Below are 14,730 nucleotides of genomic sequence, written 5' to 3'. Positions count from 1 at the left end.
AGCAGAATTTGGACACAGAAAATGAAGATCTGAAAAGGAAGACATTCAAGTGGGGAAAATGGTATCGCTTGTGTGTAAACGGGTGGGGGCAGGGACTTTGGGTTTTATCAAGGGAACCAGAGGGCTGCAGAAATGCTAAGTTTGTAATAGCAGATTGAGGCACATGGTGAGAGTTTCTAAATAGAAGAAAAAACTCTTTGAACTAGCTGATTTATACAGAATTCTTACAAATATTGCTCAGGTCAGATGCTTCCAGAGAAACACTTATTAACATTTGCCACACATTTAAGTTATTTTCCTTGCTTAAAAGTAAACAAGATGTCAGTTATCCAGTCACAGCACCTGAAGTAGAAAATGCTTTTGCCTTGAACCTGTGCGCCACCTGGTGGATAAATGATCCACAGAGACTGAAACAAAGACCAGCATGTCGGCAGTTTCCAATGTTACATTCCATGTTCCATCTATAAAAATTCTTTAAAGAGAGACTTACTCATAAAGCCTTGAGTCTAAAATATCTCACTGTTTCAGTTTACTTGGTGAGTCGTCAGCTCAAAAATGTGAAAATTTGCCACTTTCCTATACTATAAAAATAAAAACTCTAGGAAAGTAGAGAAATTTCTCAGTTTTTATGTGTAACTACATCAGACACATACAATTTACAGTTAACTGCTTGCTTAAGTTAAAAAGTGCCTGTCTTCATGTGTACGTGTGTGTAGTAAAGACATTAATCATCTAATGTCCTTCAGTCTGTTCTGTCTACAAGCTCAGAAGACAGTAACTGAAAAAGCTTCTGAAGAGCACGTGAGGACGATGGATTTGGAAAACTGAAGATGCATCATTTTCTGAAAATGACAACTCACTTTTTCACAGGCAACAAAGGAGGTCACATGGAGATTTGCCTGGTCTATTAAAGGCAGTCTCTACCAGGAGCTAATCAAAAGGCAAGGAAAATGTAGGAAGTTGGGAAAACAGAGTAGGAAGACAGAATCAAGAGGGTAGATATCTACTAACGATGGAAGATGAGTTGAAAGGAAAAAAGAACAGGGATACGATGAGGTCTCTGGGCTGCCCTGTCCCGCCTCTCGATTCCAGTTTCATCTTTGAAGACTCTTCCTAGGAGAGGCCTGGACACTCAGAGGCGAACCGGGCACCTTTGTCTGCCTGCACTCCTTCAACTTCACTTTCCTGTATTCAGTCACAGGCATGCAAGTGTGGTAAGAGGCAGGGAGAAGACGTGTGTGTGTGTGTGTGTGTGTGTGTGTGTGTTGAAGGATATAATAGACACCAGACTACCAGGAAACAAAGAAAATCAACCAAATGCATCTCTACTAAGGAATGAAAGTAGACTCCCACTGAAACTTCTAAATATACCTAGACAACAAAAAATTAGAACCTCTACTGTTGCTTATACCAACGGTGTCATAACCCAAGTAAAGAGCAAAGTCGGAACCATTTCTCATCCATCTCTAATTTTAAGTGGTTTTACTCTCATAATCTTCTTTGTTAATGTGCCTAAGGGATCGCTTTGCCTTTCTAACAGAATGTCTCTTTCTTGTTTCAATTTGTAGTTTTTTGGTTTCAATCCAATTATTTTTGCTGTGAATTTTAGCTTTTCGCACTTTGTATTCTTTTCTGTCTTTTTCAACAAATCCTTTTGATTCATTAATAGATCATCCATTCATATGAGACATTTTGTTTGTAAGCACCTGAGGTTGCAAACGTCTCTCAGCACTGTTTTTGCTACATGTCATGAGCATTGATATTCTTGTTTTTGTTGTCAGTCTTGGTTTGTTTGTTTGTTTGTTTGTTTTTTGTCATTTCTTCAGCGCTGTCTGGGTCATGCAGGAGCATCAGTTTCTGCAACAAGGTTTTTGATTTTCTTTTTCATCACTTTAGTGATGCATTGGTTATTCTGTAGCGTGTTGTTTAGCTTCATGTTGATGTAAATTTTCTGGTTTTTTGCCCTGTTGTGGACTGTTTTCTGGCCCTGTATTTGGGGATTGTTTAATAGAAGTGTAGTGGAAACTGATACGTTCAGATGTGGAGACATAGTGCAGTATGCCTCTCTGCATCCAGACCAAAGAAGGACTCCCAGTGAAACTGTTGAATATATCCTGACTGTAGGATGTTGGACTTCCTGGCATTTGTCCATGTCAACAATGTTGGAAAACACTTCAATACCAGAATGATGGACTAATGAATGTTCATGAAGGACCATGCATTGTAATACTAGAGGGGAAATCAATAGTAAGGGGGAGGAGAGTGGGAAACCCTAGAACCTATGGAACTGAATCGTACAATTTTTAAAAATAATAGTAATGTGAAACAAATAAAATAATAAAAGTGTAAGACATTAAGCAATACCATACTGATTAAAACTGACTAACGAAAAAAATTGCTTTTATTTGAAAGGCTGATTTACAGAAAGATCTTCCATCCACTGATTCACTTACCACACAGATATACAGTCTCAAGGCTTTGGACCATCCTCCACTGCTTTCTTAGGCCACAAACAGGGAGCTGGGTGGGAAGTAAAACACCTGCATGGGGGGAGGATTAGCCAATAGAATCATTATGCCAAGCCCCGGAGAGAATATTCTACACAAATGACCCTAGGAACAAGAATTCATTTCTCGCCTTCATCTATTTCCAATTGCATTAAAGCCTGTCTGCAAATCTGACACCGTGGCCACATGGTGAGTGAGTCCTAGGCATTCCCAGGCCTGAGAGATTTCTTACCTCAGTGTAAGTACACCATGAGGGAATCTTGGGAACTGGATTAAGCCCCTAATGCCACCCTCTTGAGGCAGGAAGAGTTTGGGCAGTGTTCGGCCAGAGGGCTGGGGCAAAAGGAGCCTTCTGCAGTGTGGCAGCTGCGAAGGGTGCCAGAGCCAGGTTGGACCCAATGCTTAGGACTCAGCCCAAGGACACCATTGCCACATGGTGAGCAAGTCCTAGGCTGTTGGGCTGCATCAATTGGGCGCCAGGTTCTGCCTGCTGGCTGCCCGGCAGCAAGCTCTAGGGTTTTTGGGGTATGTAATTGCTGCCTGGGAACATCCATGGATAAGTCCAGTGTGAGTGTAGGTGAGGGATGAATCCTGGGTGACTCTCCATGATTAGGTCAAGGAACTTGCTTGCAAGCATGGGGACTGAGACCTGGTGGTTTGGAGGGCAGAGTGCATAAGATCTATTTGGGCCAGACTGATTCACCAGCTCACATAGGAATCCTGAGATGGGCTGTTAGCATAGCGCGTCACTGACTGCCATACACCAGTCCACACGAAAGCTATAGCTGGTGGCCTGTCTGGCAGGGTTAGGTGCCAGTACCTGATTGAGTGGTAGAACAGGGGATGGGTCACACTTGGCAGGATCAAGATAGTAACCAGCACGCAAGAGAACCAGGTACAAAGGTAGATTCTGTGAGAGATGTGTGGGCCCAACCCTGTGGAAATACAAGTTCCACTGCTTACCTCACAAGTTGGAGTGGTGATGGCTGAGCTAGGTGTAACCATGGAACCTGCCATCACTCACAGATAAAGGAACCAACAGTAGTCTGGGCAGGTCAAGGCAATAGCACCTGAATGTGCATCCTAAAATAGGATGTGGGGTGGGCCAAGCTGCAACTAGAAGGGGCGGACCAGGCAGGGCCAAGGAAACCTTAACTCACAAGGAAGAACAGAAATCAGGATGGAGCACGTCATGCTGAACTAGGCCCCTACACCGACTGGTCTGCATGAGCCAGGGATACTAGGCCACAGCATCAAAGGCAAAGGTGGAGACAGCTAAGGGGCTAAGCCAACTGGATCAGAGCAACCACTGGCATACACATAATCTATGACTGGCTATAGGCCTGGTTGGGGAGCTGTGAAAGTACACTCTCGCTGGGCTGAAGTTCCCAATGGTGAGTGCAGGGGCCAGAGTTGGGGCTGCATTCTGGTCTGAATATGGCTGCAGTATCTTGTGGTACAAGTGTGAACTGGGGCTGGATGCCCCAAACTGGGCTAGATCCAGCACCATCTGATGCTCTGGAGAACTAGGGTAGATGTAGGATGGACTAGGCTAGGTCTCTGCCCCTACTGAGCCTTGTGCAAGCTGTGTCTGGGTATGGACCAGCCTTGGCTGGGCTGAAACATTTAACAGTAAGAACCAGAATAGGTTGAAGGCCAGTCAGGAAAGGCCATTGTTCCTGCTGGGACAGGAGGTGTACTAAGTAGGGCAAGTCGATGGACCCACTAGTATGCATAAGTTCTGGCAGTGGGAGAGGCTCTGATGGAGAAGCTTGGGAAACTTCTTTGTGAGGACACAGTCCCTGCAGGTGAACACAAGAGCCACGATGGGCAGCAACCCAGACCAGACCAGGGAAAGATACCCACCAGCACACGTTTGGCATAGGTCGGAGGCAGAGCAGGCTGAATGAGTCCACATCACCCGCTGGCAAATCTGAGCACCAGAACAGAGTGTGGATCGGGCCAGGTTCAGTCACAACACATACCAGTGCACATTACAGAAAGCCAAGGTGAAGTGAGCTGTACCAGATGTGTCCACAGCGCCCAACCAGTACACGTGAGAACAAGGGAGGGAGTGGGCAAAGCCGGCAGGGGCAATGTGTGCTCCCCAGCTAGAGAGTCGCTCCACTGTATACAATTGTCACTCAAGTCATCATGCCAATGTTTAAAAAGTTCTAGATTTGGAAGCATATCAGATTTTGCATTTTTGAACTAGGGGTACTGTAGTTGTAAACACCAAGGCCCTGAGCAGGCAAGGAGGCAGAGGCCTGAGTAGAAAGGAGCATGTGTAACCCAGAGCAGAAGAGTGTAGGGATGACGTCAGAGTTGCTTTCACTTCCTCATGTATCAGAACTATGCATTGGGCTTTGTGGAAAAATTGCTTACTTCGCCTTGGACGTTGTGATTCAGAGGTACCAGAGATGCACGCAGGAGTTTGTAGCTTTCACAAGTTCCCAGTTGATTCAAGCAAATCCAGGCATCGGATTTGGCTGGGGTGGCAAGTGAGGCCTCCTTGCACTTGTAGTCATACATGGATAGTGAATTTTGTCAACACAGTTGTCTGTTTTTCTCCAGGCCTATTTAGCACTTCGGAGCAGGCACATAGTTGAGCAGAAAACAAAATTATGTCACCAATTCATGTCATTCCAGAGCTTTTGCTTTTTACTATCTTTTGCTTTTTACCATCTTTACATTCGGAAAAATGTTACTTGTTGTACATCTCTTATTTCAAACAGAAAAGATTGGAGAAATTGTAGAAAAAGAAACATGAAAGTTTGTGGCTGAAGTTTCCTGTTTTAGGCTTTAGGAATAAGATGAAATAGTATCAACCTCTGGTCTCCTATGACAAGGAGAAATGTTCAACTGTTTTCATGAAAGCACCTGTTAGTCCTGCTGTCTCTGTGATCTACGAAGGCACAAAGTTCTGAAATACACTTCAGAGGACTAAGGTACTTTTAATATTATACAACAATATCACAAGCCAAAGTTTTAGAAGTTCATATTGTTCTTTTTCTATTTAAAAAATTATTAAGCGCATAGCTTTACACACAAAAGTGGTTATCAGCTTATGTAGGAATGAAATAATTCAGTTATTGGAATAAAGATCACATTTCATTCATCAGAAGAGAAAGAAATGACTTCCTTAATGAGCAGAAGTAGGAGCTCAGAACATGTAAAGCATCAATTTAAGCATAATACCATATATTCACCTATTAATTTCAATGTAACTGATAGTTTTCTTTTCCCTTAAAAAAAAAACAGATTTTGTTGGAGCCAGGCGTGATCCAGGATGTGTTGGCAGCTGGAAGTCATCTCCAACTTCTGGAACTTCTCAATTTGTGTTCTCACTATCTCATCCAGGTATGTGGCCTTGCAGGATGCTGCTATCTCTTCACAATCCTTTCTCCTGCAGAGATGAGCAATCTGTACCCACTGAAGCCCAATGTCAAGTAAAAGGTAGGGATGGGGGTGGCCTGTGGTGGTAGAATTTCTGGAACAAGTTCTGTGGCAGTGCTTGGGTCCTGTCACAGAGTGGACATTTCCTGCACACCCCTTGCCCATCAGAAATGGTCCTGGTGTGAAGCCATGTTGTCTTGTTTGGGAAACAACCTCAGATGTAAGAGCAGTTGAGTTGTCATTGAGCCTTTCAGTACTGGTAGTTAATATATGACGCAGTATAATTCATGATCCCTTGAGCTTCCCCAGCAGCAAACGCTGAAGAAGGAATGAGTGTTCTATCCATCCCTCTGCCGATTTGCTGGCTGCTTAGGAAAAACTCTGTGGGAGGGAGGAAAGAAGACAAATCTCCCAGATGCCACGCACCTGCTGTGTGTTCACAGAGGTGCATGTCAGTCCTCATAACAACCGTGCCTGTTTTTATAGATCTCAAAGTCAGAAATTCGAATTGCATCCCATTGCCCTGATGCAGAATTGTTTAGGAAGCACACACCTTTGTGATTCTAAGGACCATTTTTCTTCTTGGATGAAACTCTTGGTGTAGTAGGTGGTGGAGACCATGTTAGGCAGACAATGTGGCTGTGAAGCTCTTTGATTTTACAGAGACAAGAGCTAACTTTCTATTTTAGGACCCTTCAGTTTTTTTTCCCCACTGGTCTGACCTTCACTTGCATTTACTACAGCATTCTAGCAGTGAAAATTAATTTTTAAAATATACTCACACAATTTAATTCTATCTATGTGTATGATACATGGTTATTAGGGAGCAGAAAAATCTTATTTTCCTGTCCAATTACTCTATTTTCCTTCATAATCATTTTCTTGGATTCTAAATGCGCCTTCATCATTAGCTTCTGTTACCCATTAGGCAGTCTACAGAGCTTTTTCTCAAATACAGCATCTTATTTCATCTTCCCAGTAACCCTGGAAAATAGAAACTGGTACTTCCCAGGGAGAATGTGAGGAGTGCTAGTCTTATTCAACCAATGAGCAATTCAAATACAACATATGAAATTTTTATCCTTATCTTATCACGTTTGGTCTAACAGTAAATGTTTAGCTACTTTTGTCTTGGTTTTCTTTCTCTTCCCCACAATATAGTTGGGTGGAATGGGAAAGCCATTTTTAATAATTTTCTGTCAGTAGCAAATGGGAATCACACAGAAAGGTTACAAGACTCCCCAAGTGTGTTTGACTTGTGAAATTGAAATTACATTTGTTTGACATTTCTACATCAAATATTGCAACTTGAGCTTTGCGCAACGTAATAACCTACAGTTTTTCCATATCAGATAATAATCAGTATCCATGCTTGCATAGATGGGAAATACTGTTAATTATCATGATGTGTATTATAAGGAGCACAGACATGCATGAGTGAGTGTATATGTGTGTCTAGAGTTTTTCAGTAAATAAGAATTCCAGATACACATCAGAAATTCATGGATATTTTCCTGTACTCCATTGGTTGGATTAGATGAGATATTAAGTGGCTTACACACTTGAGTTTAATTCTTGATGTTCATTATCTTGCTGAAGTAAAAGATATATTTTGTGGACAGTCATTATTTAGGATTTTTGGATGGTGATTGAAACTTCCAACATCATTTCACAAATAATATTTTCCCTTTATGCACTTATTTGACTTCATTTTTCTTGTTTGGTTGTGATTTTTGCAGGATGTCAAACTCATAGAACTTTGATCAAGTAGGAACCAAGACCTGTTCAGTGCTTTCTCCAATTAAACATTTTTGAAGCCACTGTCACTAAAATGTTCAGTATTTTTTTTATTCTTAAATTTCCATTATGTTTTTTTTGCCATATATATTAAGGATAAATCCCCACTATAATGCCCTGTATGTCCCCCCAGGACAAGTCAAGCCTTCAATCTAACGGTTAAGATGCCCATTGTTATGGCCACATGCCACATCAGCATCTGGGTTCAGTGCCCACCTATGGCTCCTGAGCCCGGTTTCCTGCTGGTGCAACCCAGAAGGCAGCAGCAGCAATGGCTCAAGCACTGGAGTCCCTGATGCCCACGTGTGAGATCTGGGTTTAGTTTTCAGCTCCCAGCTGTGGCCAGGACCAGCTGTGGGCCACTGACAGCAGGGGAGGAGTGAACCAGCAGACTGTCTTATCAGTCTCTCCCCCATGTCTCTGCCTTACAATTAAGTAAAAATTTTAAGAGGCATGTCCAAGAGGGAAAAAAAAATGTTGGAAGTTTCTTGGTGTCTTGTTTACCTTCAGTTGTTGCTTTGGCTGAAGGTCCTGTGAGCACAAGGAAATGCCGCTGACTTCTCCATAGGAAAACTTGGGGCCTCTGGGGGTACTCCAGTCCTTTGCTTTCCCCGTAAACTGCTGAGGTCAGAGGCCCCCAACAGGAGGTGGAAGAGCCTCGTCTCTGAGTCAGTGAGAACAGCGACTGAATTAGCCCATTAGGCTAATGATCCAAAGCCCAGATGTCATCCAGATAAAATGGAGTGCTGCTGTCCTGGTCTCTGTCTTTTCTGAACCTACACCAGTTCATTAAAGAGCAATTATTGCTTTTAAAATGGACGCAGCCAAGCGTGTGAGCTACCTTGACTGTGTCAGAAAGTGGGTGTGTTTCATTAGTTTAAATTTCATAAGAGAAACTCTAGGAGATCACCTTCTGGAAGGAAAGCTTTCGGCTGTGAAAGTGTCCAGCACCTCTACGGGTTTGCTGAGTTCTTTATTCCAGTTTGTGAATCTAGTTTAATTTCTCAAACTTTGAATTTGTCCACCTCATCTCTTCCTCTAAAATATCATGTGGAGAATCTGAACTTAATATGTGAGAGCATTCCATTTTTTATTGATGACACTGTTTACCCGTTAGTTGTCTAGAAATTTGGACGTTGTCTGTTTCACCATCATTACGTGCTCAGTCACAGGGGTGATCCACACTCTATGACATGCTTGTTCTTTTTCTCCATCTCTTACGTGCTTGCCTTTCTTTAGACTCTCATTTTCTCACTCATAGGTTCCAGTTAGTCCCTAACATCCTCCTAAGGGGCCTGTTTGTTTCCAGCCTTTCTCCTTTCCAAACACTAGTCCCTCGAGCATTGTTATCTTTCTCAGGGAAGTGCACTAGTGTTTATTGAGGGCCTCTCAGTGCTGAGCAGTTTGCTAAGACTCTAATTCATATCCTGCCAAGTCGCTCATTAAGGCAGGTGGATATAATTTTCCTTCTATGGATGGAGAAATTTAAATTCCTAACTAGGATGTTGAGATCTGGTTTAGAAAGCTCCACTTGAAGCCTGTTGGAATGCACAGTTTTTACCTATGGAAATCCTTTATCTGAGCTCTATGCCTGGCTGGTTCCTCTCTAGACTCATCATCAGGCACAGCGTCTTCCCTAGTCTTCGGTGATCAGAGCATACGGCAGATATTGCATTTTGGGAGAAGGCAAAGGGGTGAAGCTCTTTCAGGCAGAAGCTTTCCGTGCCCCTGAGATTGTACCAAGCTCAGGAGTGGGAAAAAATATACAGGCACACATCCTTGGCATCTGCTGAGGCTCCTAAGAGGTCATAAAATCAAGCATTGCCAATATTTCTTCCTGCTCTTTGTGTTGTGTCCCCTTGAAAGTGATGCTTTAAGAGCCATGTGTGACTTGCTGAAGGTGTTCCCCTGTCCCCGTGCCATGATTACCTTTCAAATAAAAGAAGGAAATATTTGTACCAAGTCACAGTTCCTATGAAGTTAGGAAGTGTTTTTCCTGTCACAAGGTCACATCCTCCATGATGATATACAACTTAAATGTGTTAGTAGAAAACAACTACTATGCAGATTCCTTCAAATAAAACTTGCAAAGTAGTAAATGCTCCAACTCCCCTGAAAGGAATATACATGCAGTACCTACTTCTAGGCAGCAGGTGGCAGTGTGAATCCACCAGACTTCAGTAGTTAATTTAGCACAAAACTCAGAAAAAATGAAAAAGAAAAAAAATTATTTATTTTGCTACATATTAGTCTTCTGACCTAATCAGCAAAAAAGTCATTATTCACACCACACTGGGCAATATACATTGTAATTTTTAACAAATAATAGGAAACTGTTAATGTGTTCACAGGAAATACAGTTTTGTCTTGAGCTGCTGTGGTCATTTATCACTGCACTTTGTGAAATCATTCATTTGTTCTAATTTGAATGTAAATGACTCTAAGGTTTTACAAATAAGGTGACAGACTCACATAAATGTAATTGCAGGGTTCATCTCCCTCTTTTTATATATCACTCATTAGGTTATGAATTAAATACATCGTATTAAACCAGGGGCATGTCCAATGATGATATTGTAATGGCAAATTACTCTATGCTATTAGAGGTGTATTTTTTATTCATGGACATTAATTTGTCATTAAGCGGCATTAGTTTAGCACTTTTATGTGAAAGACGTGACCTGCAAGAGGAGCCGTGCTGTGGGACTGTGAGAGCAAAGCAAGGCCAGGGCTATAGGCAGGTATCACTAGGGAAAAAGGGTGCGCAGGTTGGTTTGTGTTTTTTTTCTGCTTTCACAAGCATAAAAGATAATTTCCCCCAGATCTAGGGTGCTGCTCTGTTTGTACTGTGCACCTTTGGAACATCAAGCAAAGCTGGGATTCTCGCTGGGGAAGGAGGAGGCAGCTTCCCACCCCAGCCCTCCTGCTGCTCCATGGAGGCTGGCTCCTCCTCCAGTCCTCCGGGCTGACACACCAGGTGGGCTGCCGTGGGAATCGGTCCTTTTCTGTCTTCAGTGAGCATACAAAGATTTAGACAAGAGTGAGCAGAGAGAACTCAAGGTGATTTTTTTCTTTCTTTTCATAAATGGTAATTTTACTATATTTTTACTTATTTATTTGCTGAGCAACTAGTTCCTTTGTATTCAGCTTTGGGAAGTGCTGGACCCTGAAAGTGCTTTCACCAAGGTTGCAAGTGTCTGAGTGCTGCTGGGGCACAGTGCTGGGCCAGGGCAGAGCTCTGCAGGGCACGGCCCCTCCTCTCCTTCTCTGTCCTCCACACATACACTTCCTCCACATCCCAGGACCTCAGTATGTGGGGAGCAGGCTAAAGGTGCTCCCATTCATTTTCTCCGGTTTCTCAGCTGTTGAAATCTTATGTTAGGAAAAATATAATAGCACCGTTCAATTTGTTTTAACCACTGAGTACATTTTTTTTAAGTTGGCAATGCTTTTCATAGGGATTGAATTTGAGGGACTCGTATTTTTCAATATTATAATAGATTGCTATGTTTAAAGTACTATTGTAATGACTTATCAGAGATTTTTCTCTTCTAAGCAATGTAGTATTGTTATTATGTTAATTATTAAATTAATGATATTGCCTAGAAACATAATGTATAGTGAGTGTCCTGGATGGAATAATTTATCTCCGAGGCTGAGAAGAAGTTACAACTCATGCTCATTGTTCTCCCACACTGAGCCTTTTCTTCTATGGTACAGAGGACAAATGATTACACTAACATGTTTCATGTTCTCTCAGTCAAATGCACTGATTGCCCTTCTACTGTCCACTCAAGCTGGAGCTCCTGTGTTCAGAAAAAGTTAAATATTTGCAAGATTTAAATTGCAAGCAGTTTATTCTTTTTAACTGTTTTTAACCAGAGAAAATGATCAGAAAGGGAGCATATGTATCAGACTTGTTATATCAGTCAACTACTAATGATTTGTTAAAATCAAGGGTATTTGCCAGATTTACCAAATGCCATTCATATTTGGAAGCTTCAAAGATCTTTAGTATCTATTTTAAGGTGCCTATTAATTTCTATTATTGTGTTGGCTTTCACTCCCCCAGACCACACTAAAGGATGGATGCCAGTAAGTGACTGTCCAGAGGCATGTTGACTGGTTTAGGAAGTCACTGGTCATTTAAATTGCTATGTGAATAATCTTGGGTTAACTGTGTCTTCTCTGAGTTTTTTTTTTTTTTTTACTGTTTTTCTTTAAAGACAGATTTAATGCCCCACCCCTTAAGCTTATATATTTATTTGAAAGGCAAAGATAGAGAGATCTTCAGTCTTCTGATTTCTTCCCAAGTACCTGTAATAGCCTGGAACGGTCAAGCCAAAGCCAGGAGCCAAGAATTCCATGCAGGTCTCCCACATTGGTGACAGGGACCCAAGAACTTGATCTGTCATCTGCCTCTGAGTGCACATTAGCAAGAGGCTGGATGGGAAGCAGAGACGGGGCTTAAGCCCAAAACACTGCTACAGAAGTGGGCTTTGCAAGTAGCAATCTCTGAGCTTTTAAAAAAAGAAAAGATATTGTGCAGTATTTGCTGATAATGGAAATTTCCATTCAGTAGCAAAATTTCCATTCAGTTAGCTAGGCAATTTAAAAATCACTCTTCAGCATGGATATTTTTCCTCTCCAAAATAAAATGCTTTCAATATTTTATTAATGCTAGAGTTCAGAATCAATAAACAGCACAAACATCAATCTTACTTAACTCCATTATTAATACTTGGAAATTAGAGAGACTAAGATAATATCTATGTTTCATTTGAGATATTGTTTCTGTCACTCCACCCTCCACCTGCTTCCACGCATAGTAAAATGTTTGCCTTGTCTCTTAGCCTAAATCCCCCATTAGCTCCTTATTCCTTCAGGTACCTCCTGTGCTTTCAGTCTCTCTCTCTCTCAGTTTATAAGTAGGCTCAGTATGACGGATGAAATTATTGTTTCGGAGTCTGGCATTTGGGCACTGTTAGTTATCTGCCGCCTTTAATGTTTGCATGTCATATGAGCACTGAGTTCTAGCTGCTCTACTTCCAATCCAGCTTCCTGCCAGTACACTCTCCAAGGTGGCACGTGATGGTCCCATTTCTTGTATCACTGCCACCATGGTGGAGATATGGACAGAGTTTCTGGTTCCTGGCTTAGACTTGGCTGCACCCAAGCAGTTGTGGCCATTTGGGGAGTTCATCAGCAAATGGAAGATCCATTTTTCTTGGTTCTCCCTCCCTCCCTCTCTGTCTGTAACTCTGTTTTTCAAACAAGCAAACAATGAATGTTTTAGAAAGTAAGTTGTCCTTTTTTTCTTCATACAGCAGTTCTTCCCTTCCTTCACTTCCCACCTGATTCATGTCTACCCACTCTTCAGTCCTGTTAAACCTCACCTTCTACCTCAATTCCCCAACAGCCACTCCAGCAACTATCACCAAAGTCTCATAACTGTTGAATGCATCAAGGCCTTTTGTTGTGACTCCTCTGCTACGCTTTGGTGCTGGTATCTGCTTTCTTTCTTGCACTTCCCTTTTCTAGGACTCTACCGTAGTTCTCCTTCTTCTTTGCAGTTCCTTTACAAGTCCTTCCACGGGCTCCTTGGCTTTCCTTTGGGTTCTCTCTGACTCTAGGCAGGTGCTTCTCTTCTCACTACTGCTGCCCTCTATCTGCAGAAGGTTGCTTCTGAAATTCCCTCTTCTCAACTCCAGCTCTGTCTGCTCAGCCAGAATTTTCACTTGACATGTCATAACTGTTTCTAATTAATTACCTTTACCCAATTCCACACACCTTTTCTGTTTTCCATCTTTCTTAGGGAAGCATCATCCTTTTAATCACCCAACCCAGAAAACTTAACATAATCTTACACTTTCCCATGATTTCATGAATCCTACTAAATTTCATTGGGTTAGCTTCTTAAACAGTTCTCGAACACTCCACCTTCTCTTTCAGGTCATATTTATTGACATTATCTAGGTTCGAATTTCCTGCAGTAACTCAACTGTACTCCCTGTTTATAGTTTGAATACAATCTTGTACAGTATTGAACAGTTTCTCTCCCTAAAATCCAAGCTAACTCCTTTTTCCTGATTGCAGCCCCATTTTTCAATCCTTCCCTTTCTCTTACATGTCTTCCTGATACACCCTTTACTTACTGCACCCCAAGAACCACATGCTTTATCTTCTTCAAGCCAACTGCCTAGTCGGGACTTGCCCTGGGAAATACCATCCTAGGCACATGATCTCTCTGAGTATGAATCAATTCAGAATTTCCTGGAATAGTCCGTCTCCTTGTGTCCCGGCTGCACTGTCACCAAGAGCTTTCAGTTATACCCCTGTCACCCTGTAAACGTCTCTCATCCTTTCTATTTTCATTGTCACTGCCTTAATTCATATCCTTGTTGCCTCCTTCTTTTATACTTCCTGTCAACTGATAACCCGCCTTCACTCTTGCCCAATTCCAGTACCGCCTCCAAAATTCTGTTTGATTGATTTTGAAAGATTTTTAATCCATGAAAAATTCTGTTTGATTGATTAAAAAAATAACAACTTGATCATGTCATACTCTTGCTTAATCATTCATTATTCAGTGGCTCACCACAGCCTCCAGGAAAAGGTTCATTCCTGTTAAATTGTCACACCATACCCATCTTTATTATGAAATTTCCTTTCTCTTTAGCCTGATCTTTTTTTTAGCAATTTATTATCTCCATGCTATGTTGTGGTTGCTATCTGCATGCATTTCCCTGTACCTAGACTTCATAGGAAGCTTCCACATCTCTGTATACTAGACACAGCTTTCAGGACTGCTGATAGAGTCACTGTGATAGTGTATGCAAAGATTCTACAACAGCAGGTGTGTTGCAACCAGAGCCAATATAATGGGCTGCTTTCACTTTTGCTGATGTGTTCAGCTGGCCTTAGTAAACTCCGAAAAAGCATTTTTGTTGTACGTGGTGATTTTGGCCAAAATTATTAGTTTTCTATAATGGCTATGTCTCTATACTCCCTCCCTCCAAGATTTCCAGCT

At 41.9% G+C, this 14,730-nt stretch overlaps 1 protein-coding gene across 1 annotated transcript in view; it reads left to right on the top strand.

Moving 5' to 3' along the window:
- Positions 1-14,730, top strand: part of KLHL32 (kelch like family member 32) — a 202,836-nt gene that overhangs the window by 117,834 nt on the left and 70,272 nt on the right. The window contains exon 5 of the mRNA XM_004580366.3: positions 5,769-5,867. Within this exon, the coding sequence (XP_004580423.1) occupies positions 5,769-5,867 (99 nt within the window). The remainder of the gene's footprint in view (positions 1-5,768; positions 5,868-14,730) is intronic.

This window comes from Ochotona princeps, chromosome 1, assembly GCF_030435755.1.
Source record: "Ochotona princeps isolate mOchPri1 chromosome 1, mOchPri1.hap1, whole genome shotgun sequence".
Taxonomy (NCBI): Eukaryota; Metazoa; Chordata; class Mammalia; order Lagomorpha; family Ochotonidae; genus Ochotona; species Ochotona princeps.
Note: the sequence above shows the minus strand (reverse complement) of the source record. Positions and strands in the feature narration are given on the sequence as shown.